Source organism: Eumetopias jubatus, unplaced genomic scaffold, assembly GCF_037043125.1.
Source record: "Eumetopias jubatus isolate StellerSeaLion01/CBP00866 unplaced genomic scaffold, mEumJub1_p1.0 scaffold_14, whole genome shotgun sequence".
Classification (NCBI taxonomy): domain Eukaryota; kingdom Metazoa; phylum Chordata; class Mammalia; order Carnivora; family Otariidae; genus Eumetopias; species Eumetopias jubatus.
In genome coordinates, this window is record NW_028274820.1 from 103,599,232 (window position 1) to 103,627,193 (window position 27,962).

General features: G+C 45.1%; 1 protein-coding gene across 12 annotated transcripts in view; it reads right to left on the reverse strand.

The window, feature by feature from the left end:
- Positions 1–2,598: 2,598 nt before the first annotated feature.
- The window catches only part of KMT2C (lysine methyltransferase 2C), a 271,413-nt gene continuing 246,049 nt past the window's right edge, over positions 2,599–27,962 (reverse strand). For 8 of the 12 annotated variants that reach the window (XM_088018229.1, XM_088018219.1, XM_088018221.1 and 5 more), the window contains 17 exons: positions 24,140–24,352; positions 23,266–23,430; positions 21,719–21,860; positions 21,449–21,596; positions 19,805–19,983; positions 19,486–19,622; positions 18,448–18,697; positions 17,222–17,361; positions 16,708–16,815; positions 14,006–15,125; positions 12,957–13,093; positions 11,564–11,706; positions 11,125–11,293; positions 7,300–7,416; positions 6,631–6,704; positions 6,272–6,380; positions 2,599–4,548 (listed from right to left, as the gene is read on the reverse strand). In XM_088018229.1, coding sequence (XP_087874355.1) covers positions 4,456–4,548; positions 6,272–6,380; positions 6,631–6,704; positions 7,300–7,416; positions 11,125–11,293; positions 11,564–11,706; positions 12,957–13,093; positions 14,006–15,125; positions 16,708–16,815; positions 17,222–17,361; positions 18,448–18,697; positions 19,486–19,622; positions 19,805–19,983; positions 21,449–21,596; positions 21,719–21,860; positions 23,266–23,430; positions 24,140–24,352 — 3,444 coding nt within the window. In that variant the 3' untranslated portion in view covers positions 2,599–4,455. The remainder of the gene's footprint in view (positions 4,549–6,271; positions 6,381–6,630; positions 6,705–7,299; positions 7,417–11,124; positions 11,294–11,563; positions 11,707–12,956; positions 13,094–14,005; positions 15,126–16,707; positions 16,816–17,221; positions 17,362–18,447; positions 18,698–19,485; positions 19,623–19,804; positions 19,984–21,448; positions 21,597–21,718; positions 21,861–23,265; positions 23,431–24,139; positions 24,353–27,962) is intronic. The other 4 variants (XM_088018222.1, XM_088018226.1, XM_088018223.1 and 1 more) reach the window with 4 other exon arrangements.

Below are 27,962 nucleotides of genomic sequence, written 5' to 3' on the forward strand. Positions count from 1 at the left end.
CATCAGTAAGATGGGCCCAGAAATAAAAGAGAGAGAATTAGCAGTGATACCAAAAGCACCTATCACCCCTGGGCTCGATGTGCTAAAACTTCGAAAGGACAATCTTAGTAGGAGGAATGCAGCTGTGAAATCCCGCGACTGTCAAGGTCACACAAGGTGAACCTGAGTTACTGTCACACACCACAGACTAAGGAAACGTGATGACCAAAGGCCATATGGCGTCCCCGACTGGACCCTGGAACAGAAAAAGGAGCGACTCATCTTCCTCAGGCACGCGGCACACAGCCCTTGCGCTTGGCCAGGAGGCCACGGCATGGCTCCTGGATACCTGGGTGCAGGCACTGGCAGCTCCGCTGGACGCCGGCAAAGGCGTCTCTTGGGAGCCCTGGTCTCCTGAAGTGGTAGCGTGTCGCTGGAAGGAAACATGGTCTCTTCCTCTTACACCAGGAGAGAGAGGGAGCACCTCTTGGGTCGGAGCTGCCACTGGCACGTGTGACACCAGGCCACAGGGAGTCTGGCTGCCTGCTCTACGGAGCTGCCAGGACTCGGGGACTCTCGGTGCCACGGGACACCCGTGCCCGTGCAGATGGGTCGCCTCCACATCCGTGACCTTGCGCTTCTCTTTTCCTGGTGTTCGCTGGCAGCTGCCAGCCTGGCCTTCGGACATTTGAGAAGTTGAGCTCAGGCTGGTGCTGGGCTGCTCTCACCAGAGCCCGAGGGTCACCGTGGAGCTGGGGTTTCCTGGAAGAGAAGATCTTTCAAGAGCTATATTTCAGATGGAGAACACATCCCTTTTTAAAGTTTAACAAACGGGGCGGAGTGCTTTTAGGGAGAAGATTAGAGCAGAGAGATGGGAGGAAAACCAGGAGAGGGTGGAGGGCCAACAAGGGTTAGGGTTTCGGAGAGACCATGGTCAACAGTGTCCCCCAGGACAAGAAACTACTGGCCCGAAACACACCTGCTGCCTTTGGTAGCACGTGACCAGACGAAGGGTGTCTGCCTGGTGACCAGAGGGAGGACGGTGCAGCGCCAGGTGACGGTGTTAACGAGGGAGGACAGGAGGGGCCAGGGTAGGGACGCAGAGGAAGAGCCGAGGTCTTTCTGCAAAACAGTCGGACTGCGTGCGCTTCTCCTGCCCGCCCGGGGCGCCGCTGGCTCTCCCTGGACCAGCGCAGGGCCTTGGCCTCCATGCGTCAGCTCAGCTCCCGCGCTCGGTCCCCCCATGGCACAGAACACGAGTTCGCCCCTCCAGCGGCCCCCGCTGCACCTGCCCACCTGGACCTCACGACTCGGCCCTGCTTCTGACCTTGTCTCCTGCCACCCTGTGTCCTCGGCTTCCCACACTCAGCCTCTCAAACCACCACCCTCCCCACCCTGGCTCCGGTACAAGCTCCTGCCTTGTACCTCCCTTGCGGTCCCCTTCATTCCTCGGGGAGGCCCCTCCCCACGCCCGGCCCAACGCACCAGGATTTCCATCTCAAAAATGGCCCGTTTCGGTCTCCCCAGTGCAAGCTCAGTGATGCCGTCTCCTCTGTGATGTCCCAGGGCTTTTCAGGCTTTTCATAAATGTGGCGAGTGCAGGGTCCATGAATACGGCCACCGTGGCAGCTGACCAGCCCCGTCCACCGCGGGAGGGACAGGGCCTTGCTCCGGCTCCCTGGGGCGCACCGCAAGGGCACTCTTCCGAGGGTGGAGGCACCAGGTGGCCCCCACGGGGCTTTGCGGTTTCCTCCTGGAGACCCGTCACCCTCGCACTGCCTCTCCTGCGCCCCCTGCCCCGGGGACCTGCGTTCACATCTGGAGATCCGCCGGCCACAGGGCCCTTCTGCGCTTTTCCCGGCCCTGACCCAGGATGAGGAGCGGGACCCCACTCGAGCCGAGAGCGGAGCTTGGGTTCTGCGAGGATTCGGAGTTGTTTCCTGCCTCACGGGTCTGATCGTGAGAGACCCACTAGGCCAGGGGGAAAAGGCTGAACAGGTAAGGGCTTCGCAACCCGGTGCAGACCGGCACCACCCCAGCCCTGACCGAAGTGGCGATTTTGCAAATGGGAGATGCTTCAGAATATTTTTTAAACCTTTTTGTCAGAGAAGTGCTTTGAGAATTTCTATAAAACCATGCAGCAGAAAAGCTTATTTTAGGGTGTTCATGAAGCACAAGCTAAAAGCTGGTTTTAGAAATTGTGAGGGGGATTCTGAGCTATTTTAATTCTTAGTAATCCCCTTCAATGTCAAATACATTCAGTACGATAGAAATCGAATCTCTGTCACAGAATCAATCTGAAAAAGGCTGCCTCAAAAAACCCCAGAAGACTAAATTTAACAATTAAACAAAAAGAGACTTTAAACAAGGGAACAGGCCATCTTGGTAAACACCCCTCAGGAGAAACCAAAGTTCCCGTCTCTGTTCAGCTGCAGGGAACACAGTCTCTCCGTTTGTAAGGACCTACGAACTTCCATGTAAACTTGTTACCTGGAAAGAAAGAGAACCGAGCTGATCACATCGCACGTCGGGAGCTGAGGGCTGAGCCCGCGGGCCAGCCCACGGCCAGCACCCAGCTGCGCCAGGGCGCCAGCCAGAAGGCGGGCAGGCGAACACACACTCAGGCGCTTGTATAGATGTAAAATATTTTATTTGTAAATGGTGATCTTCTAAATCTGTGTCCACAAATTCCAAAACCCATAACACTCTGTATACTTCAAAAAATTCAATTTTTGCCAACATTAGGTACTATTATACAGAACAGAAAACAAAAACCCGGTAGGACAAATACTGGTAGGATGTCAGAATATTGTACAAGAGAAGAAAAATATTCAAGAAACAAATTTCATACAGCTATTTATCAAGAGAAAAATATATACAATTGATTTATTCTGTAAGATAAAAATACATCATGCCATATACATTACAAGTTCAGAACTGCGTCACTGATATACCAACAGTTTACAGCCCACTTGAATTGTGCACACAAAAACTTCATTTATACTTAGCCTGTGAAGTGTCAGTACCAGAATCTTAAGTACAAAATAAAAAGCTAACCTGGTTCAAAATGCTGATTAAGTTTCTACAAGCAAACACAAAACAGTGTTTTTCTTTTTTATTAAAGAAATGTAAACAAACAGTTCATACAAACACATTTTAAAATTACATCTTCCGAAACCCTACTGTCGGGGTCTTGCAGCTGCAAGCGTGACCACAACTCTTTTTTTTTTTTTTTTTTTTCCTTTTCAAATTTTTGTGTTAAATAGAAGGCTAGAGTTAGGCTGGAGTCCTGCTACACAATCTAGTATGTTTACATGATTCTCTGTGGCTTGAAACAAAGTTCTAATCAAAACTACATCCGCTGAAGAAAAGTTCAGCCTCCATTTGGGTGTATTTTTAAGCATTATTCACAGTTATCACAAATTGTAAGCACAAAAAAACCTGACTGAAGAAGTAGGGATGCAACAATATAATATGAAAAAGTTAGTTTAAATTACCAAAACAGCTATAAAAGTCGTAGTCTTAGCCTACACTCCGTTCTATCAGAAGGTGTATAAAACAAGTACTAATAGACCGTAGTTTCCAAAAAACCCCAAATGCTCTAGGTTGAAATTTTGGTTATTACATAATTATAATGGCATATTTAATAACACAAAATTATATTGTGACATCCCTATGAACATTTTATAAGCACCCGAGCTGCTGCAGAGCCTGGTAGCATTTGGTCAATACTATTTTTATACTGTATTTTTTTCTCAAAATATTTACATATTTGTACAAAGTAACAGGGTCTGTTAGTTCTGCAGGTAACAGCAGCAGCTTGGCTTTCTTCTAACTTTTATTTAAAAATAGCTTCATTCACTTATTCAATAATAAATACAAAAAGTTGCTCTTATTTTACAGAAATCAAAAACTACAATAAACTGACTCATGGAATCAAGTATTTAAATGTATTTTAGTGCAAGTTATTACCCCTTAGCTCTATCCCTAAGGAAGTCATTTCAGTACATTCCTTGTTCAGTGGTGTCTACTTTATTTTAAAAAATCTTTAAGTTAGAGGGCCTGCCCCTGTTTCAGATAAGGCCGTGGCCAGCACTTTGGACGTCCGTCCCCCTTTCGCTGGTGATCTCAGTCTGTACATTCATAGGAAGGCCCCCACCCCGGGGCAGGGCGGCGAGCGGCTCTTCGCCCCCAAGGGTCTCCTCAGCGAGACGCAAACACACAAAACAAAACAAAACCCACCCACAGAAAGAAGGAGGAAAGAAAGAAGAAGAAAACGAAAGTGCTGGGCTGCTCTGTGGTCCTGGCGCCGCTCCGGCCCGAAGGCCTGAGGAGGGAATCAGAACTCCCAGGAGCGAGTTTTCAGAAAGTCATCAACAGAAAACAAAAATCTCTTTCTGTCTGCAAAATTCAAATGGTGTGTCGAATCGCTTCTTCCTAGGGACAAGCCGCCCGCCGAGACCGCAAGGAACGCATTCAGTTCATCCACTTCCGGCAGTTCACGGCCCCGCAGTGACACGGAATCTTGTGCTGGTCATCTTCAAAGTCAAACTTATAGTCATAGCAAAGCTGCCCACGGCAAAGACACAGTGTGAGAGAGGCCGGGGGCCGGGGCGGGGGTCCTGCCTCTATCTGCCTGATCCACAAACCCAGAAGCACAGCCGACCTAGCAAAGCACCCGAGCTGCGGCGTCCCCGTGGGCCTTGGACAGAAGCCCACCTGGGGTCCCCACGGGGCAGAGACAGTGGCCGGCCACGTTTTCAGGCCGCACCACATCCGAGGAAGGGGAGGCGGGCTGGGGAGAGCTGTGTTCCCACACCTCCTGGCAGCTCACCCCACCCCCACCCCCAGGCCTTCCTCCTCCCCATCTGGGGGAGGGACCAACCACCCCCTGCCAGCTGACAGCTTCTCTTCTTCTTTCCTCACTTAAAAGAATGTTTAAAAAAGATCTACTTAGGGTCATCAAGTTACTCTGCACATCGCAGACCAGCCCTGCTGCCCTGGAGCCCAAGCCCCCTGACCCCCCCCCCCCCCGACTCTGCCAGAAGAAGGGGAGGCCCAATACTCTCCGAGGGTCTTCTGTCGCAAACGTCCTGAGGGGCTGTTTGGAAAGACTTCCTTTCTATAGTGAAAGGGAAGACACCAACATTTACTGGGTAGCTTATCTCAGTAACAAAACCACTTAGTACCTTTTGTTAGGTACTCGCGGAGTTCTTCAGGGAGACTTTCGCCATTTCATATAAATGAAGCAGAGACTCAGAGAAGTTAAGCAACCTACTCAAGAATACTCAGGCAGGAAGGGGAAGGAAGGACCCAGAGCTCGGGGGGTCTCCATCTGTCCCAACGCCCCTGGTGGTTGCTGGCACCACGCTGGGTTCTCACATACTTTGATTTACTCATCGAGATACTTCGAGATGCGCCATGGGCATTGGGTAAATTCTTGATTCAAAAAAGGGAATTCCAAAAAGACGACCAAAAAATACAAGAAATCATCGCCTAGCTCTGATCCAAAGGACTGGGGGGTTCCAACATAGATATTCCCCCTCATCCCCTGCCCCAGGAGAGGCTCTCACAGAAACCCACATTGCTCAGCGGCACCACCTAGAGCACCTTGAAATGTGTGCTAATCGCCTTTGTGGAAGACAAATTTGGGAAACATAAGTGGTCTAGACTAGTAATAACTTTAACAGGTGAAAGTCACCTGTGAGACCAGAGAAACAAATGTCAAGTCCACCATCCAGCATTTTGTAACAAAAGAGCCAAATTGAAAATCTGTTGAGAAAAACCTGTAAGCTTGTACTGATGCTAAGTGTGAATACAGGCGATCTGGACCCACATGCTGCCCGCAAATTGGCCACCTGCAGCCTTCCAATGGCCTCGCATGAGCATCATGTTCCTGGAGACCACGGAGGCCACAATCCCATCAGTGGGATGAAAGGTAGAATCTTTAAAGAGAGGAATCCTGTTGATCTGTGACCCAGGGGGTCAGGCAGGAGCCCAAAGAAATGGGGAAGTGATGCCACATGGGTGCTACGGGAATGTGTGGAGTTTGGGAAGCACAGAGTGAGGGAATTGTGGGGAGCTGGTAGTCCACACTTGCCATGCGGCCAGGAGGAGGAAGGCGGCACGTGGATGTCCCGGGTGAAGTGCTGGGGTGGCACCCCCTGACCCACCACAAGGAGAGATTTCTAGCACTACAGCACTGGACGACCCCCGGGCCAGCCGACCACATCAAGCAGCAAGCCGCCACGCGGGGGGTATGAGCGGAGCAGACGGGGTCCCACGCTCTTACCTCTTCTCCTTTCTGGATTCTCCGGTTGGAGCTGATGATAATTTTGTGTCCTCTCTCAAAAGTCACCACTTCAGCCACACAATTAGGCGCACACGAATGGTTGATATATCTGCAAGCCACCGTGTCAGAAACTACTGATTATAAAACAGCTGGAAGAAGCTTTACAAACATTCAGTTTGTAGGGAAAACTTTTTCCTGATTACATTTCTACGTGCCCATTCATAGAACAAGAACAAACACAATTTTAAATGAAAATTCTTTTCAAAACTTATCTGCCCTGAATTTTTAATCATGGAGGCTGTCGTGGGCACATGGACCCACTGGGCAGAACTTCCTTGACCAGATTCCCGTTGCCTCACCTGGCAGGCCCTCCTGTGAGTGTCGCATCGATCACGTGGTCATTATCCATGCGGAACATGTACACACCACGGTTCTGAAAGAGAAAAGTCAGAAACTCCTCCACGTGCACGTTCAGAGCAGGAAGACTCAGCTGCAAGTGAATGGAAACAGCCCGATCGCACTCACTGTGGGTGTCACACAACCACATCAGGGGACATGTATGTCCGTGGTGGGAATGGAAATCAATGGATCGGGAGGTTGCTCGCAATGCCAGGCTCATTAATCTACAGCTGTATCTATGTGAACGACAACCCCAACTAGATAGGGTTAGACTGACGGAAAAAACAAGGAAAACACAAGAATATCCAGATGTTAAATAAAAATCTTTAAAAAAAAGGAGGGGGGTGCCTGGGTGCCTCAGTCGGTTAAGTGTCTGTGTTTGGCTCAGGTCATGATCCCAGGGTCCTGGGACTGAGTCCTACGCCAGGCTCATTGCTTAGTAGGGAGCATGCTTCTCCCTCTGCCCCTCACCCTGCTCATGCTCTCTCTCGCGCATGCGCACGCTCTCTCTAATTTTAAAAAATATCCAGATGTGGCTTCTGTTCAAAACTGAACCTCACAGGACAGTGCGACTTGGCCCTGTTTCCAGCTTTTCGATGGCACAGGGACAGAGGAGGACTGGCTCTTACCTGAGACTCATACAGCTTCTCTTTTCTGTTTGCAACTTCATTTCGAATGATCGTGCCGATGTACTCGATGACCATGGTGTGCTTCTCGATGTCCCTAGCAGCATATAGGCCCAGCCCCTGTGAAAAAAAGAAATAAAAAATGGGGGGAAAAAAGTGTGTATGTACTTCAAAAATCACTTTGATTTCTTGGACAACAAACCTGATTCCCTTTCATACAAAGGCCACATCAAAAGCCACACTGAAGATTTCACCTGAACTCGGGTCTTTTTTTTTGAATATACTATCACCTGAAACAATCTTACCACTTAAAGTCATGCCATTACTATCTTGCTTTGTGTCTTTCTTTTACTAAATTCTGAAGGCAAATTTACAAAGCCGTACCACTGACTGACCACCACATTCTGCCAGGCCATCTTCTCTTCCATTCATGACAAGATTCCACCAACTAAACAGGCTAATAGCTTCTGGTGTTTATCCCATTACTGTTTCTAAAAGAATATGACAGGACAATAAACTTAATCGATAAGAAATAGGGCTAATCACAAGGGATTGTGAATACTATAGTCAGGTTTTGGATTTGGTTAGGAGTTCCTGGAAGCCAGAGCAAAAGGAGAAGCACAAGTTACTCTGCTCTAATTACCAGGAAAGCTGGAAAGAAATAAAGTTCTTCAGAAAGGCAACTTTCTCCTGTAATCTGAAGTTCAGAGGCCGGAGAGAAATGTACGGGAATCTGACCTGGTGAGAAATACTGCTGCAAGTTCTCTCGTTTGGCAGCTCGTACTCTCTATGCTAGTGGCCTAATAAATCACATACTATGTACTTTTTAAAGTTTTTAGCATTACGAATTCTGGAAAAATAACATACTGAAAAAAATATGGATAATTTCCATGAATATGTGATATTTTCTTGTCCCAATGTGAGTTTCTACCTTCTCAACTCCAGCTGGCTGCCAGAAGACCACAGTAACCAAGTAGGGAAGAGCGTGTGCTAAATGGGGAGTCTGCCAGGTGCAGCTGCATCAAGCCCCACCGTAGGGCATACGGTACCAGAGGCCCATCTCAGAGACTTTGGTGTGTGAACTGAATTATCTTCTGGGAAAAAACATTTTATGCAATTTATCTGTTCAATTCCAGATATAACTGAGGTGAATGAACCAGAATACACAAAATAGTGGTATGTGTAGAGATCAATATAGTTTGGTATAAGAACAGAGAACATCAGTGAAAAAGAACAGAGAATCCAAGTAGATCCGTGCGTGTGTGAGAATCTAATGCGTTAATAGTTACAGTAGTCGGGGGTGTCACAGTTCAGTGCAACATGGAAGGGTTAGTTACTAAATGGTGCTTTTCAACTATTCAATGGAAGAAAATAGTCTTAATTAACACTTAAAATTTCTGAAATCAAGAAATCCAAGAGACTACATATACAATAAAATCTACTGTCTTAACCAAGACTAGAAACTACAGAAAATTATGTACATTTAACTATGCACAAACTAAAACTTTTATAAGAAAAAAGATACCATACTTCCTAGTAGGCACAGGGTGTTTGGTTAGAGGAGTACATCTATTAGCACAAGTTCTTACAAATTAGAAAAGGGGCAAAGGATGAATATGTGATTCACAGAAGAGCAAACCCAAATGGCAAGCATGAAACGTTGCTCACTGGTCAGCGGTTAGAAACTGCAGTGAAGGAAGCAGGATCCGGCTGGCGGAAGTGTAAAAGGGCAGTAGCACGACAAATGGGGAAAGGAGAGGGAGTCCCCCCAACGCAGGAAGAAATGTGCAATGACAGCCTTTCCGGAAAACCAACAAGCTCTAAGATGGAAAGTACACGCGTACTTCTACACAGTAGTCTCACTGGTGGGCATATTCTCCAAAAGAGTGACTGTATCAATACGTAGGGATATTTGTACAAGATAACTGATGGCAATGCTATTTTGGGAAAAACTGTAAACAAAATACAAAAAACCGTTGTGGAACGGTTTACTTAATTACAGTTCATCGACATCAGGGAACGTCACACAGCCACTGAGGAGAAGGAAAGAATGAAACAGAGCCGCCTCAGTTGCTCTAGAGGATTCTCTAGATAAGCAAGAAGGGAGGATTGCAGAACAGTGCATGGGAACAACTCCACTGGAACATTCATGCACAGACGTGCCTGCACGGTCAGGACAGTGGCACGGGATACACCGAACACGGGGGTCAAGAAATCACTGAAATGACAGCGAATAAAAGCGACAAAGAAATAGGAATGGTAACAAGTGAACAAGCTACTTGGGAACGTTTAAAATGGAAAAGTAACTGATGGAGCAGATGAGAAAGACACACCACCAGAAGCAGACCACTGGATCCCCCAGGAGCTGGAGAGGCTCCATTCTTGATGCAACAGCAGAAAGAAAAGAAAGATATCGTATTTGTAATTTAAACACACAGTATCAGATAAAAAGATCGAAAGCAGAAAGAGCTCTTAGTTTTATTTTTTTTCTAAACACGAAAGATCAGCAGATAAAGTAGAAACCACAGAACAAGGACAAGGGAACCACAACCAGAAGGGGGACAGAAGGAGGGCTATGGAGACGGAAGTTCCCGTCTGTGTTTGCACGGTCATCTGGGGGCCCCACCACAGGGGCCAGACTGAAAGGCACACTTAGCAGGTCCCAGCTGATGCTGCTGCTAGTCGGGTCCACCCTGTGAGAGCCCAGATCTCATGGGTCTGAATTTGTCTATAGGTTCAAACAGAAAGAAATAGAGGTAGGAACTTGCAAAAGAACTAATACATTTCTCAGACTGAAGGCCACAATGCTCCAGGTCAAAAAGGGTCATCAAATAAGGAAAGCAATAAAAAAGAAAATGACCCGAACCTAGGCACATTTTTTGTAAAATGTCCAAACATCAAGACTAACAAGAAGATCCTACAATTTTCTCAAGAAGAGAAAAAAGGTTCCAAACAAAGGAACAAGAATCCGAATTGAGTATAGACAATGGAATACAGATCGGATTTATATTTTGAAGGAATCCCAGTGGGTGTGAGCAGGACTGGATGAGAGGAGGCAGGCAGTCAGGCCCACCAGCCATGCACACAGATGCTATGGCAGGTAAAAACTGTGGCAGAGCCAGAGCGTGGACTGAGAGAGCTCTTCTGAGGGAGAAGGGCAACAGAGCACTTGAGGATGCTCTGGATCTGGGCATAGGGGGCCAAGGGATACAACTCACGGACGGGGACAACACTTGGGATAATTAGGCTTAGGGACTGAGATGTTTGGCAAAGTGAGCTTTATACTTCCATCCTGGGACATCCAAGGGGAGATGAATAGGCACTGGGTTCTTTAGGTCAGCAGTTCAGCAAGTATGGACTATGGATATAAATTTACATGCTTAGCCTGCAGATGTTCTATAAATGGTATTTCACAATCTATGCTCCAGAAAATATAGTGCTCTCATGAAGAGATGGCTTCCAAAAGAGAACGCCCCCTGTTGGAGCACCTTTTGAAAATATTTTCATTTGTATTTCTCACAAGAATTTGAAATAGCTCTAGTGAACGCTCCACAAACCCAGTGAGTGCAAAATACAGCGCTACATGCTTCCCATGAGTGCTCATCGAGATGCAAAGAAGTAGATTCCAGAGGTCTTCCCACTGGGGGAAGAAAAGCATCCATGCTCAAAGAGACGTATTCAGTCACTGCTGTTACAAACTAACAAGATGTGACGGTATTTTAAAAACATGATTCTAATCCTGCAGCCGTGTGAAATCCTTCTTCACATATGGATGTATCCTCTGACCGCCAGACCCCGTCCTGTCCCAGGGACAGACTATTTCCTTACCTGGATACGAGACCGGGCCAGATAGACGTTGGATTTCCACTCGGTCTTCATCTTCCGGTACTGCGAGGACTTGGAGTGGACAAACTGCTTACTGTAGGGCGCGTTCAGCTCCCCCGTGACCGTGCTCTGGAAGGACTTGGAAGTGCTGGTGCTGTTCAAGGTGTGAGGCCTGCACACAATGGCATGTCAACAGGAAAGAATAAAAGGAAAACTGAAGATATCTCCGAATAATGCCCCAAGCCATGTTGATTCAAATTCTTACTGACAAGAACATACATGGAAAGCCGCCTAGCAGAGCCACACCGCGAGTTCTCTGATGCGGTCGGCACAGACACAGCCAGAGACAGCAGGGTTTGTAAGCAGCAGACAAATCAAGCACAAAAACCACTAATACGCCTAGAAACCCTGGGCTGTACTATGTGAAGTTAAAACAAAATACCTTAACACAAACCTCTTGACATGGGCACTCATTTTAGGTTCGGAACGGGCACAGCCTGTGGGGTTAACGGCAAGAGGGAGTTCCATGAGAGGGTTGCGGCCATACCGAAAGGTGTAGTTCTCACACGCCTCAACCCCAGGGAGCTGAAAAGGAGCGAAACAGACACAAGGTTAATTTATTTGACCATGACTGCAGACAATCCTGAGCTGGCCCAAGGGATGGCCCAACTTGAACTTTTGTGGAAATAACTTGTCAACATATTCCCTGGGGACAAAATGGTCTTTTAACTTGTGTTAACATAATCAGCCTGCACTCAGATCTATTTCAATATTAATATACAGGTTTCAGTTTCAAAGTGGAACTTCATAAACTCTGGCAAATGCTCCTTGAAGAAAAATATTAACCCACAGAACCACCACAGGCCAACCAACATACATGCCTGTGTGACTTTAGATCTGATTATCCCTACCCAGTGTGTACTGACTTGCAACTTCATTCTTTCAACTTTTATATATTTGGAATTTAAAAATTAAATATAGTTGAAAATCATAGTTAAAAATCATTTATATGGTTTAACATCTTAATTTCTCACTTCTTCCAATCTGACTACGATGAGGTTATCACACTCAATGCCCCGAGAGTGCAGGTGGTTAAGGTTTACTTGTAAAATAATTTTATGTTAAAGGCCTTTTCTAGAATACACTTCTTGTGAACATATTTCTCTATAGACATAAAAGATTCGTATCATTTAGGCAGAGCTCTACCAAAGGAAGCAAGTAGACCTAGAACTCAGTGGCTTTTCGGGTGTCCTCTGCTTCTCCATAAAAAGAGAAACAAAACAAACCCCACCAACCATCGATTATTTTTTCTTGTTCAAAATAATGCCTTATAATCACACAACTTCTCAAAAGCATTGTGTGCAGACTCACTGGCAAACATGCTTATAATCCTAAAAGACTGCAAAGAAAGGTCAGAGAAGACCCGGCGCTCCTGCGGTCACTGCCCTCTGGTGACGGCCCGGCACGGGGGCAGGAGAGTGGCTACAAACACCCGGGGTCAGGGTCAGTGCAGGAAAACGTGAGGAAGCCAAGGGGACAGTAGCCCCCTTACCCATCCCGCGCTGCCTGAGGACAAAACAGTGCCCCTGCCCTTCTCTCTGCCTCATCTGCACCCTCGAAGAGAACCTGAAATTTGTGAGCCACCTCCCTGAGGGAACGTTAACATTTGCTGAGGTGTCCAGATGAATCAGATGCCCTGAGACACACGAAGAGAGCAAAGTGCTACCTCAGAGTATCCTATTACAGCCCGTGTCAAAACGGTCACACCGGGGCGGGGACCACTCCGTGCAACCACAAAGGTACTCCCGACGGCACATTGGGCCCGAGGCACTCACTGATTCCGCGATCCGTGCCACTGCAGACACCGTGAGCCCAAACAGATCTTCTCCCTTTAGATACGCTGGAAAAAGCTGCAGCATTTCAGACTGTTTTCTCACACATGCCACGGGCTCCAGTATTTTATCCCAAACACCTACATATGGCCAAAACAAAAAACAAGACAATTTAGAACAAACCTGCTCTCTGGACAACAGGATGCAGTATAAAACAGCAAACTAAAGATGGACCAACCACTCGAAGACTTACCAGTTACCAAGTAAAGCCTTGGAGGTGGTAATCTAGCCACCCTTCTATTATCTGCGTATCAAATGGCAGTTTATTTTGAAGACTTTATGAAATATTGGGGGAAAAGAATGTGTTACATTAAGGAAATTAAACAATGAAAGTGGAAAAGAAAGTTTAATGTAACAAATTCATGCAAGAACTTAATTCATTATCACACTAGGCACCTAACTTTACATTTTTAACTGATTAATCTAATTAGCAGTACCTGGAAGTATGTTTCTTTCCCCTCAGATTTAAATTAAAATATGAAATTGATATTTCCATTGGAATTATCTTTAGGGCATTTTCATACTTTTTTTTAAAAAACAGCTAGACTTTTAAAAAAAGCAATTCCGCAGTACTTTGTGCATCAATAAAATGAGAGCCTACAGTCGTAATTAAGTGTCCAATTTCTAGCTCCAAATCTGTTCAGTACCTGGTAATCCTCATAAAAGACGATACACACAATATGCCGTAAATATGGTTTCCTGCCTTCTGCCGTTAGGAGGGCCCCCAACGCAAACAATAGGCAACCTTTATCTACAGATCACTGCTTTATCAACTGCGTGCTCAAATACATATTCTGATTTCGAGTAAGTGTAGCAAGTGCTGAGTAGGTGGCACAGCAGGGACAGTAACACAAAGAAGCTAACCGTCGCGTTTGTAAATGAAAAATCCATGTCTGTTTTCATAAAATCTGACCCAAAGAGAGAAAACAAAGAAATACGGACATAAAGCATTCAGTGGCCGGCTCTGCCGGGCATGCAAATGTGGCTCTCACCTTTGGGAGAGGAATCACTTAGGACAAGGTCTTCGTGGCCCTGCTCCACGATTCTGACGGCGAACACCGGGCGCCCGTCCTTCTCCTCGATGGAGCACAGATAGCGGCAGCGCCTGTTGGCGTAGCGGGTGCTCCAGTACAAGCGGCTGGCCTCGTAGCCCACGGGGAAGAGGGCTTGAGCCGAGTGGAACGCCTGCATCTGTTGTGGCAGCAGCTGACCGATCGTATGGAAGATGAGGCTTCCAACACGGAAGGTGTGGTCACGTTCCCCGCGCTGCACGATGCTAGCGATCTGTCGCACCTCATCACGTTGAACGTAGACCCGTCTGAAGACTGCGAAGTAACTTAATTCCTGCTCATGAATTCCCTTTGGTTTGTGCATGGGACAAAGCATAGTTTTATCCTTAAAAAACATGCATTGTGCTTTAATGGCGCAAGTAAAGTGATAAATATTGGTGCACCGAAATCGGTGACATCCGCTGGTGGCGCCCATCTTATGGCAGAAGACACATTTCATCTGCAGTCCCCGCCTCAGTGCCAGCTCCACGTTTATTAGGGCCCCAGCCTGGGTCTCATAGACCTCCGTGGACCACAGCGCACAATTCAAGTGGACCCACAGGTCTAAGTCAAGGTTGAGCAGTCTTGCTGGCCCGTCTGTCAACCCATCTCCCTCCTCGTGACAAAAGCAACACTTCCGGTAGTCTTTGGGCACAGGGTCAGGTTTAAGGGACGTGCCCAATTTCTTCAGAAACTCATCTATTTCGTCCTCACAAGGGGGTTTGAAGCTCCCCTTGGGGATTACAATGTGAATGCTCCACTTCTTCCACTTCATCCCTCTCCACTTTTTATTGATTGGCCTACAGTCTTCAAACCCGCCGTGGACAGTCCTGAGCCGAGGCTTTAACTTGACTGTTACCTTGAGCTCGTCTGGCTTTGCCTCTACTTTGGCTGCTTCAAACGCCGGAGGGAAAGTGATGGGGGGTGATGCTGGGGAAGAAGCTTCTTCCTGGAGCTGCGGGAGGCAGTGCACATCCAGAGTGGAGATGTTGTTACTGTACTGATGAAATGCTTTGGAAGGCGTCTCTTTCACAGGCGACTGTGGCAACGGCGGGGCAGATTCCTGCACAATGAAAGGGAACAGGAGTAAGAAGAGCAGTTCGTCCCAGAGCAGGAAGCCAAGCAGCAGGTGTCATGGGGCCTGTGCCCCCAGGGTGGGGGTGGGCGACAGGGACAGGGTCTCCAGGCTGAGCAGAGGCGGATGCCAAACACTGAAGGTGCTGACAAACACCCACGGACTGATGAGAGCAGGGCCGGGTCGGGAGTCCCGCCCCAGGCCTTCTCGACAAGGCTGCATCTCTGGAGAATGTTCTGCTCCTAAACCTTATTGGACACTCTTCTCTAACCATAATAAAGCCAGAAAAATCAATGCTGCAGAGAGGAGCTAGTTTAATTTGTACAATGGAACGGTGCCTTCTGTTGGACCAAACAAAAACTTCAGAACATAATCTTCTCTGAGCTTATGCCCACTCTCTGAAATTCATGTCTGTTCATCTTAGGCTGAATTAATTGGCATCCATGTGAAGAAAGAAGGGGCAGTGGTCCCCTATCAACATACATCACACATGACTCTTCCCTGGCGCTGCCCAGCTCTGATCCAGCTGCTGGAAGACGTGAGCTCAGACGAGCCCCGGGACTTTCTCTCTGGGTACCCACAGGTTCCCGTTTTCACACACCCCCCTCCACCGGGTATCTGAGAAGATACACCTCACATAAATCCAGGAGCATGGAGGAACTGCACACCAAATTTAAAAATTATCTGGTAAAAAGGCAATTCCTCCTCTTATAGAACCTGACATATTAATTTTTTAAAAGATTTTATTTATTTATTTTGAGAGAGCATGAGCAGGGCAGAGGGGCAGAGGGAGAAGCAGACTCGCTCCTGAGCAGGCAGCCTGACATGGGGCTCGATCCCGGGAAGCTGAGATCGCGACCTGAGCAGAAGGCAGATGCTTAACTGACGGAGCCAGCCAGGCGCCCCAACATATTTTAATTTAAAGTCTAAACCTATTTGGCATATAGCTTGATTTCATTACACTGGAGACTACTGCCTATTATAAAAATAAGAGTCTCCAAAACATTCTCCCAGAACAGAGCAATGATCTGCAGGGAGGAATGACTGGTGGTATCACAGCATGGGAAGGCTTCCTTCAACACAGTCAAAAATGTCTACCCATATCAACCACACATTGAGATACACTTAAATCACACAGAATCAGGTACAGTAGACCATTTCCACCATGACATAAGCAAAATGCTTTCTCCCCAAAATAGAGGAGTAGACTTACAATGTGTTTGTGAACAGGTTTTCCCATCAGGATAAGATCAACAGAAGTTGTAAGTCTTACTGTTGTAATTAAATTAAGATATTTATAATTAAGTAAAACTAAAGATGTTATTAGTATTAGTGTTTTATTCAATTCTGAACTTCTAAGATATAATTCAAGTCTACCCCCGCCCCCTTCTCATCAGATAAGCTGAATTTATCTGAAATAACAGCACGGGCTGCCCTTCCTCAGCCCGCGTAGCACGTGCCGGGACTCCCTGCACACACAGCGCGAGGAACCTGTGCTATCCGTCAGCATAACCCCAAATCACGGAAACCCCTCATTATACACTGTCCACTGAGGCTATCCTGATCTCACCTTGCTTTCTGCATTTTTTGCTTGTGTAGTTGATGCATAAAGAACGAAGCAATTATTACTACAAAAGACAATGTCCTTCTCCATTCTATTACAGCTTTCTCGGGAATCCTGAAAAGCAAAGAGAAATGTGTGGGGATCTCAAGTCAAAATTTCATAAAAACAAGATCCCTCCATTGTTGGTTTTTATGCTATGTTAAAAGTGAAAGTAGCTCTCTATCGTAAAAGTAAAAAAGTAACTCTCTGCCAGTATTTAGCATATAATTTAGCCAAAGAAAAAATAAATGTACAAAAATAAACTTTATTATCCATATTTCACTCTATTTAGACATATGTGGGTCTCATATTATCCAGTTTACCAGTCTGCTGTCACTGTTTGGTTTTAAGCTAAACACGTCAAATACACGCTGAGGCTACGTGGTGGCACCTGGGGGCCATGAGGCCACCACAGAGGGGCTCCTTCCTGACACAGGAGCAAAACCTGCGCCGGACACCTCAGCGAGGGAACAGCGAGCACCTTGTTCATAGAGGCCAGGTCTCGGAGAGACTTCCTGACGCCGCTCCCGAGGATAACCACCCTGCAGTGACAGCACCACTGTGGCCTGAGTACTGCGCCTTCTGCGCCACCACGCCCAGAGTCCCGATATCCAGAGAGACCTAAATGCAGAAGACTTTTGTTAGTGATTCAAATTAACCAATAACACAGTGTAGTACAAGAGGTAAAACTGCCCTACATCAACTTAGAACATGGCTCATTTAACTTTCCTGATACTATTCGTTATTAATAAAAATCTTATCTTCTAAGCATAAAAGTGGTTACAGGGCATCTATTACATGCATGGCCCTGCAGTATAAATAGAGGGACACAACTATGCTCAAGCAGCTGGGGAAACAATGTTTGTACACGAGAAGCACGAGAGAAAACCAATTCACCATGATATTAATAGTCACCCTAAGTGCAAAGCGAGTGGGGTGGGGGATACTACTTTTGTTTGAGGGTTAAGACGATAAAAAATGTTTTATGAAAGATGAAGAGCTACATGCACAAGAGTCTTAAATGAGTGTGATTTGGAAAGTCGCAGAGGGCTAAGAGAGTCCTGGGGCCAAGATAAAACGTGGTCAGAAAATCCAAGGCCCATCTGGAGCACATCATCCATGTGGGGCATGGAGGCAGAAAGGAGAACAGGGAAAAGTGAGTGAGGCAGAAGCAGCTGGAGGCCGAGCTCAAAAACCCAGCACGGCAGCTCTCCCTGAGTTCACAGGTGAGAAGTGAGGAGCTGCCAGGTCCTGAGAGCAGGGCACAGACCAAAACAAGGCTCCGAGGGAATGGGCTGAGGAGGACTCGTCCCTGGGAAGAACAGGGCCCGTGGAGACAGTGCACAGGCCCGACGAGAGGGAAGAGCAGGCGCAAGGCACAGAAGGAAGAGAGAACACAAGCACAGCCGCTGGCCGGCCTCATGTACACTGGCCAGAGGGGTGGCAGGGGCGGCGGGCCCTCGGGGAGACGTGGAAACCAGAGCCGCAGGGGGTCAGCAGCCCGCACACAGAGCTGGCATTCCATGACTTCCCGGTGACATCAGATCCTACCACAAAAGACAAGAGCACCCACAGAAGGTTCATTTACCCACAACTACACACCAACACGCTGTTACTCATTCAAAACTGAAGTGGGATTTTACAGAGAATAAGCTTAACCTGTGAATGCAAAGTGAATCCGAGGGTGACAAACGTAAACCAGCTCACCATTGCTTGCTGGAGGGAACGGCACATCGGGCTGCTTCAGCCGGTACGAGCCGGCTAATCGGGGAGGGTTTGCAGGTCCTGGCGGTGGCCCGCGGAGAAATACATGCTGTCGACACTCCAAGCCTGGGTTTACTCTGCGGCTGCTGACCAAACCCACGGACGGAACATCCGGAGCATTACTAACCTCATAGCTGTTAGGAATTCGGACGTGAAGAAGGTCGGAAAATGCAGCCACCACACTGCTGATGTTCTAAAACGAAAGTGTGAACGCTGTGTCACCCCCAAAAGCAAGAGTGAGCCACAGAAGCAAACTTCAGGTAGCTGCTCTCTGCAGGACACAGACAATGCCAGCAAATCCAACCACTTTCATTTAGATTTAAGAGTCTCAACCTTTCCTAAACAGAAATCCTCATACAGGGACCGCAATTAAGTATTTGCGCGAGCGTTACAGTATTCTAGCTATAGGATACGCCATGAGGAGGGAGCTACACCTAATCACGTTTCACAGCTAGGCAGACACTTCCTTCAAGTGGACTCTGTCTGGCTCTGGGCAGAGGTCTGCAACAGCTCACAAGAATGCTGTCACACCAGGGCTGAGTTATACTGACAGCCAAAATGTCCTATCATTGGACCATCAGTATGGTCGCCAATATCCTCACAGAATCAGACAGAAAAAAATTCTCAGCAATTTGTTAGTGTTTGATATGAGCAACTGCTATGTGAACATTGACACTATTTCTGTAAAAAGTTCTTTTCCATGGCTTCATTTTCTATGTGTAATTATCGAGAGGTTTCTCTCTAAAGGACACACCCTTTAATAAAAGCACGAGAACACGAACTTCCTTTTGCCCCGGCTTCAGCTGAGATCCATGCTTATTCAGAGTGCTCAGAAGCAACCCAGACATCTGAATGACTGCTCATCCCAGCTCTGTGAGCTTCTGTTCGCCATGTCCCTGCTGCACATGTCTTGCTCTAAGCCCCCTGACACCCCAGAATGGGGACACAGTTTATAATGTTAAAAAGCTATTTCATCTTTACCTCAGCAGCTGTAGGATGCAGAGTAATTGCCACAGATATAAGACCCGATCTGGGACCATTTGGGGACGAACCAAAAGGTGGTGTGAAAAATAAAGTGCCTGGCTCAGTTTTGATGTCATTCCTTCTAGATTCCAAACCTTAAGTGGAGGGGGGAGAAAAAAGGGAAGAAGGAAGGAGAGAGGGAGAGAAAAAAGGGGAGATGGAAGAAGGGAGGAAGGGAAGACGGATTGAGTATTAATGCCTTTTCAAAATCAAAGTATGAACATTAGTAAACTGGCATACCGTAAAGAGAAATAATTTGGCTGAGTACTTTCCCTACCTTTCCCAGCACTGCTGGGAAGAATCGGAATGATGGGGGATGGCACAGGCTCTGGAGGCTCCTCTTTGACCAAGGACAAATCTGGGTACCTGCTCACTTCCATTCCAACCACACTCTCCGGAGAGGAGGAGGGGACAAAACTGTCAGGAGTGTCCCGATCGCCGCCGTGACCCTGTATCCTGAGAGAAGACAAAGATAACATGTCAGCATGGGCGAATCCGCCACTGGGGCTTCCTGCACAACCCAGCCCCGTCGACGAGTGTGACTACGAGGTTCCCTTGGACAACGGCAACGATGTAAGAAGACAGAGAATAGTTCAGGGCCAAACAAGAAATCTCTCGGAAAAAGACCTAAGAAACACATTCAACTGTTAAGCAATTTAAACAGTAGGTTTCCTCCTGACGGAACTTCAACATCAAAGTTTAAAGACCTGCCAAAGAACGAAGACGTTCAGATCACAACACAGCAGAGAGAGGATGAAGACTCACACCTCTGCCAAGTTCCAGATCCCTGAGACCAGGAACAGTCTGCAGCCGGAAAAGGAAAGAGCCATCTCACACACCCCACGGGTGCAGCCGCAGAGCCCGCTGTGCTGCCGCTCATAGTGGAAATGCGGGGAAAACTCAGTCGTTAGGGCTTCATGGGCCTTGATTTTTCCTAACTGATCACGTACGGTGAAAAGAAGAAGAGAATGGTCTAGCCCAAGGAGCTAGAGGTTAACTAGGGTGACTGAGATCAGAGGGCAAGTGTGGGCTCAAGCTAGTGCTGTGGGATACTCCCAAACCTGGGGCCTCCCACTCTCCCCCCACAAAGGAGACCCTGTTATGTGGAGAGAAGCTGAGCAGCAGCATTACAATGAGACCTGAGAGTGGCTTCCAGACGCAGTCCCTGTGACATCCAATGGTGCCCTGCCCCAGGGCACCACACATGCACACCTAGGAGGCTGCCTCCCACAACTGCTCCCGATTCACAAATCTAGCAACTTCTAGCAGTAAGATGCAGAAGAGAGCAAGGACACCTGGATTCTAAATCTGGATGAGAAACTTCTCCTTTTTGGTCCACAGTTTTCTCATTAGTAAACTAAAGGACTTAATCTAAATGATGTCTCATCAAACAGAGGGCAGTTACCAGATTATCCAAAAAAAGAATCACCTGATGAAGTACATAAAAACCTTTCCCAGATCTAACTAGGTGGGTTGTGGCTATCTAAGGACGGTGGTTTCTCCCCAGTCAGAATCTTGGGTCTAAAAAGCTGATACGAAGAAGTACAAAACTCTGAGCGCGATAGTCCTTAAATATTCTTCCCCAAAAGCATTCTCTGGCATCGGTGACTGCCGCTCTTTTATCTTAGACATCTGGAAACATCACTAGGTGACAATGATCTTTGAAATATTTTGCACAGACTCCCATTGCCTTAATGTCTATTTGGTTATTTGTTGAACTTCCTATACCATCTAAGAATTTAAAAATGCACAAACTAATTACATTCAATAGTAAGAATGTTTTATAAACTAAGTCCTAAAGAAAACTATTCACCAAATTTTTACCCCTTAAATGTTTTTACATGCTTTCCCTACATTCTGCTAAATATATATTTTTTTTTAAAAATGAACTAAAAAATATGTGAGAAAAAAGGACCTCTACCTTAATTCTTCCTGATTATTATGAGGTGGTGTTGGCAGTGAAGCTGGAACATCAACAGTCTTTGGGCCTTGAGCAATAGCTCTGGCTAACAAGTCATCCTGGGGTCTGAATGGCAGCTGAAATGGTTTAGGTCCTAGACTTTTGGTAACTGGAAAAGCAAAAACACAAAACCAAAAATAGATTTAGTCAAAACGGATACATGGGGAGAACCTCACAGCTGACAAAGGCACACTCTGCAAAGGTGTACAACTTGGAGGTGTAGCATCATACCTTCATGGCTCATTAATACGCCAGCTCTTCCAGCAAGTTCTTCAGTTGTCGCAAAACCATTTGCCATCTTCTGACAAGCCATAGGAGGTGGTGTAGGAGGAAGAGAGGCAGGGGGTGTTGGAGGATTACTTAAATTATTCTGCTGCAGGAGACCAAAAAATTTCAAATTATATGCTACAGAGCAAATATGCCATGACCTTGCTAAAACTTAGTTCTGTGAATTTTTAGCACATGGAAGCAAGGCTATAGAAATGTCATCAAGATGCATCTTCATTCCTAAATGCACACCAAGAAGATAAATAAATGTACAAGGCCAGGAGGTTTTTTGGTGGGAGAAATACTCATGTTTATATGGACAAATTAGCCATTTTCTTACTCTGCCCAGCTTGAGTACTTGAAATTAAGAAGCAAAGTTACATTATTCTATTCTGTACATCTCTTCAAATTTCATTGTTATAGCCAGTGAAAGACAGCTTTAATAAATTGTAAAAGTTCTCAAAAATTCCATTATTCAATTCTCATTAAAATATGCCCCAGTTCTATTAAAAAAAAAACAACTTGAGAATTTGTGGTCCTAATCCTATAATTACAACTCATATCCTCAATATTAGAATCTGGATTGTCCAAAACCTCTGTAAGAAGCAAAGTCTTAGCAATAACACGGAAATGGCTAAATCATTAACAAATGGGAGTCCCCTCCAAACATTTCTCTCTGCTTAGCATGTCATCAATTTGTCATTGGTTGGTTGAGTGATCAGTCTCTCAGGGATTGTTGGAATCTACCAATAATACCATGAGAATCAAGTGCAAGGTGAAATTACAAATCTTGCAAAGATCTGGGATTTCATGAAAGTAATGAAGTTGTGTTGGAGAACAGCTTGCATCAGAAGAGAAGGCATTTACAAGAGTTAGGACAGGTTCTAAATGAAGAGAAAAGCCGACAGTGATAATAAATGGAGCATCACAAGAGAATGACTTTAACACTAAAGTAAGAAGAGAAGCCCTCCAGAAAACTGATGATACTCTCAAATATTTTTGCAAAAAGAGCATTTTACATAAGTCAGATGTGAAGTAAAGAATGTCTAATAAGGCTCTTATAAAACGTTGCTAATACCAAAAGATAAATTTTAGTTTGATATTTTAGTTTAAGAATTAATGTCTAGTTATAATTAATGTCCAGTTAAATCATCAGACAAAATACACTTTTCAATTTTTTTCATTTTTCAGGGAAAATTGCTAACTACTTTTTTATTCTATTTACTATGTATTTGGATTTAAGAGTTAATAAAGGTTATAGGAAAACAGGTATTTTCTTCTCTACCATGGAAATACATAATGGATGTTCTTCACTATTTGTAGTCTTACCTATAAAAAATTACAAATATTTATGTTAGAAACTCTTCATCCAGTGAAACTGTCACCTTTTAGCTGAACTATTAAAGTTTAAATGAAACTTGGAAGATTAGATGAAAAACAAGACAAGCTCTACCAATTCTGATATGGTATCCAAAGAGGAAGCAAGGTAAGACCTTGGTGAAGAAACATACCTTGTAGATCAACTGAGAATAGTAATCCGAAACCCCTTCAAGGGTAGCACTGCCAAAAGTTCCTAGAAGTCGGCTCCCACTATTAAATTGGCCACTGCCATAAGGAAGAAAGTGCGCAAAGTTCACTCCAATGATTGGTTCCATTAGAGGGAGCAGAGAGAGCTGCTATTAAAAAACACATTGAAGAGTAATGTACACGGTCAACAAAACAGAGCGTTTCGCAACTTTTCTAAGACCCAAGGCAACTTAGTCCAATAAGGCTTGAGAAAAACAAGACTTAAAAATTTCGAGTATCAAAATGCTAGAGTAAGTAAGTGAGAGAGACCACAGAATCTCTAGGATATATTTAAAAATGAGCTTTATTCTTATCTGTCTTAAAGGGATGCTGCCAGGCATCTAACAAGAAAAACACGTTCCTTATCTTTGCTCAGCAAGAATCGGGGCATGAAGGGAGGCCAGGTAACCCCAGTGGCACTCTTAGTGGCTGTCTCCCACCTTCTGTAACAACCACAAAGGTGTAAGAATAGAGTTTACTGCAGGGAGACCAGGAGCTGCATTTCCTTGCATCCAGAGTCACAAGTAACACAGACAGGTTTTTCTTGGTGCTGAGGCTGCTCCTTCTGAACACAAGTAAATCTTGACCATCACCTACCAATCCATCTATCTTACTGCCATTTTCGGGTGCCAATAGGATATGGTGCAGTTTTGCTTGCAATTAGGAAATCTACTAGACTCCTTGTTGAGACATCATTTATCCTTGTAACTACTTTAATTAGGAAATATGGTGATAAAGAGAAAATTTCAGTTTAATAGGGTTGAAAAAGCATTTGATGCCTCACTTGACTTTTTAAAGGAGCTGCTCCGAGGGACTCACCTGCTTCAGGTGGGTAAACGTGTCAGTGGTGGAGTACACAGCCTGTTTCTCCTCTTCATCCTTCTTCCTTTTCTTGGAGCGAGGTGCAGCCTTCTCCCCCGTCCTCTGGGTCCGTTTGCTTCGAGGTTTCTTGGTTTCACTTCCTCCATCTGTTTTTGGCAATTGGTTGTTGCCACATCCAAAACCACCTTGCATTTGAGCCCCCAAAGTTTGCTAATGTAATTGGAAAGGTTAAGAGATAAGTGAACTATTCACATGCTGGATTTTGCAGTTCATGCTAATCCAGTTCCATTCTATGACACATATTCCTATCAGGGGTACTAAAAGTTGAGGAAAGGCAGTGGCCTCAAATGGTCTGTTTTCTGAAAGATCATCCCCTTTCCAAACATTATTCTCAAGTACAGAAATTGGTAAGCTGCAAAGCTTGAGAAAAGAGCAGAATTCTTAAGTGTGGCTACTTTCCCTCTCAGAGCAAGCATTACTCCTCAGGCGGGACCGCGTGGGTGCCAGTGTAGACCAGAGCTCCTCAGTCCTGCTCTGTGGAAGCTGTGGAGGAAGGAGTGCTCTTAGCCAGGTGGCCGTGACGGCCCCTGCACCACGGTCTTGGGGAGTTATTTTGGGTTCCCCTTAGGAACAGCTGAAATACAAGGTCTACAGAAACAACAGATAAGTTCCATAGCCTATGCACCTTCGCTGAGAGGAACAGTTAGCCTCAGATCAATAAAAACAAACAACACTGGTCATCGAAATTAGCTCATGATCACAAATGTGACTGAGTAATAAATGCTCTATACTTAAAGTCAATGAAAGGGCCTACATATATGCTAGCAAATAAACCCCCTCTTTTTTTTTAAACCTTTCTCTTTACTTAATGGCTAAGAACCTTGAAGAGGTTCTTAAAGGTACTGCTATCAATACCTAAAAATATGGGAATTTTTTTAGGGGCCAGCATTTCTAAACTTTACAGTTATACTTTGCTAGATAGGTAACTACAGTTGCTAGACTTATTTTGATGTATTCTGCACTGAATCTTTGAAGGTTTGAAGATAATAGTTTCCAGTTTTATTCTAACTGGTTTGGAGCATGCATGGCAACATTTTTCTGTAAAAAGCCAAATAGTAATATTTTAGGCTCTGCAGTCCATACAGTACCTATCGTAACTACTCAACTCTCTGCCCTGCTACTGCCAAAGCAACTATAGAGCATTCATTCATGAACAAGTGTGGCCGTGGTCCAATAAAACTTTTTAAATTCATGGACACTGAACTTGAATTTCATATAATGCTCACATTGTGAAATATTACTCTTCTTTAGATTTTTTTTTCAACCACTTGAAAATGTAAAAACCATTCGAAGCTCAAAAAAGAAAGGGTAAAAGGTCTAAGCAGGCTCAGACTACCCCTCCCAGGATGAGATCAATGGTTCTCAAAAAGTAGTCCCCAGAGCAGCAGGAGTACCACCTGGGGATGGTTAGAGACGCACATTCCCTGGTCCCACTCCAGACTTACTGAATCAGAAACTCTAGGAGTGAGGCTCAGTGCCCTGTGTTTCAATAAGCTCTTTAGGTGATACTGATACATTAAAGTTTTGAGAACCACAGGCCTAGAACTGTGCACCTCTCCATTGGCTCTTATTAAAAAACACATTCTGAATGGTTAAGTCTGTGCTGGAGAATAAGATTCTGCATTTCTTAAAAAGTTCCCAGGTAAGCTCAATGCTACTGATCCCCAAGGGCTGCACTTCTGAGTAGCAAGGACCTAAGAATTTCTTATTGGCTTATAAGAGATTAATAATGTAGTTGCTTATTAAGTACGTTTGGGTCAAGCACTTTAAGTGCATTGCAGACATTATCTCTAATCCTCACAATTACCCTAAAAAGCACGTATTACTACATTTCAAAGAATACTTCTAATTATAGGAGAGCACAAAGGTTAAAAATCATCCAAATGTCTGCCTGAGATAAAAAGTTAACATTTTAATGTATCTGTGTTCAGTCTTTTACAAACTATGCCTACATATATTGTGTTAAAACACAATGGACACACTTTGTATTCTTTTATTTTAGTGGCTTTACATTATTTCCCATGACATTAAACATCCTTATATAGCATAAATTTTAGTGGCTGCAAAAAAAATGAAAAAATAACTCATTCAGATATAGCTTTATAAAAATAATAATTTAATCAATAACTACTGTACTAGACTGACTTTCTTTCTCTTAAATTCTCTCTCTCATATTTTTTCCTCTACTGGTAGACAGGACATTAGCTATTCATGTGGTTACATCTTTGCATATTTTTAAAATTTTATATTCCTTATATCAGATTCCTCAATACATAATTAGCAGGTCAAAGATATGCACCTTTTCCAGACATTATCAGCAGAATGTGTTTTAACTCTGTTAATCCTTGCAGCAACGCTACATAACAGGGAATAGTATTAACTCCTGCTGTGTACAGACGAGGAAATCAAGGTACAGAAAGTACCAAACCTGCCCAGACCATCCTCCTGGTAAGTGATGACACATGAACTTAATGCAGACAGAGTAGTAACCTCATAAACTTTCCAAGAAGGCTCTACCACTCACTGCACAGCAACCAGGAAGGTGCTCTTCTCCTAACCCCAACTTACATGTGAAGAAACAGACTCAGTATGGAGGAAAACTTGGTCTACCCAACTACTGCCTCAATAATTTTGCCTGTCGTGTGACTAGAAAGTAAATGGGATTTCATCATTTGTAAACTGGGGATAATAACCGTTCCTGCCAAATGACTAAATAGTATCTCGGGCAAGTGCTCAGCACAGGATACCTACCTGGAATGCGGTAAGGCGTCACTACCCCTAGTAGTGAGGTACCCCGACCCCTTGCCACCCTCCTAAATGGATATGAGAATATGTGACACAGTCCAAACATTTGTACATATACAAGTGACCTCATTCCTTTTTCTATCCCAACATCCTCTCTATATAACATAATCATCAGTATTAAGACTTAACTTCAATTCCATACACTGAGTACTTATTATGTGCTAATACTGTGTTAAGTACTGAGAACACAAAGGTGCTCAAGATGCAGCCTATGCCCTTCAAGAAGCTATTTAAGTGGTATTATTAAAACTGCTATGTGAGCACATGGGCATCAACACATCTGAGAATGGTTGAGCTGAGGAAGGTCTGGGGTAGATGATTCTAGAACTGAGTTTTAAAAGAAAAGAAGACGCTGGCCAGATGTGAAAAAGAAAGGACAGCAACAGGCAGAAACAGCAGCATGTGGTGAGATCAGAAAGACCTTCAAGGAGATTGCAAGTAGCTCAGGATTCCTAGGGGGACAGAATGCAGTGGAGAAAGTGGTTAGAGACTGGGCGTATTTGGCGGCGACAAATATGACTGAAAAAAATGTTACTACTAGAGTTTACAAGTTACCTGACTCTATCACGCCAGCACTCAATCGCTCCAAAATGGTCAAACACACAAATAAGAGAAAACAGAGTAAGACAACACTTTTGCTAAAAGAACGGCTTCATTAGCATCCTTAAAACTGAAAATCTGAGCGAAATATACCACTTCACCCCATTCAATTAAGAAATGAAAACTGTACAATCCCAAATGAGAAGCACTACAGGGAAAGCTTTAGGAATGCGCCAGTAAGGAAGCATGAGCATTCAAGCAGACCAACCTTACAACCCGGAAACCCCAGTCTGGGAAACGGCTCAGGGAAGTTCACTGAAATGCAGGGGATGGAATCTTGTAAAGGTGTATTTTCAAAGAACCTCTTCATACAAAAAAACGAAAAGACAAAAAAGCAAGCTCAATGTTTTGTACC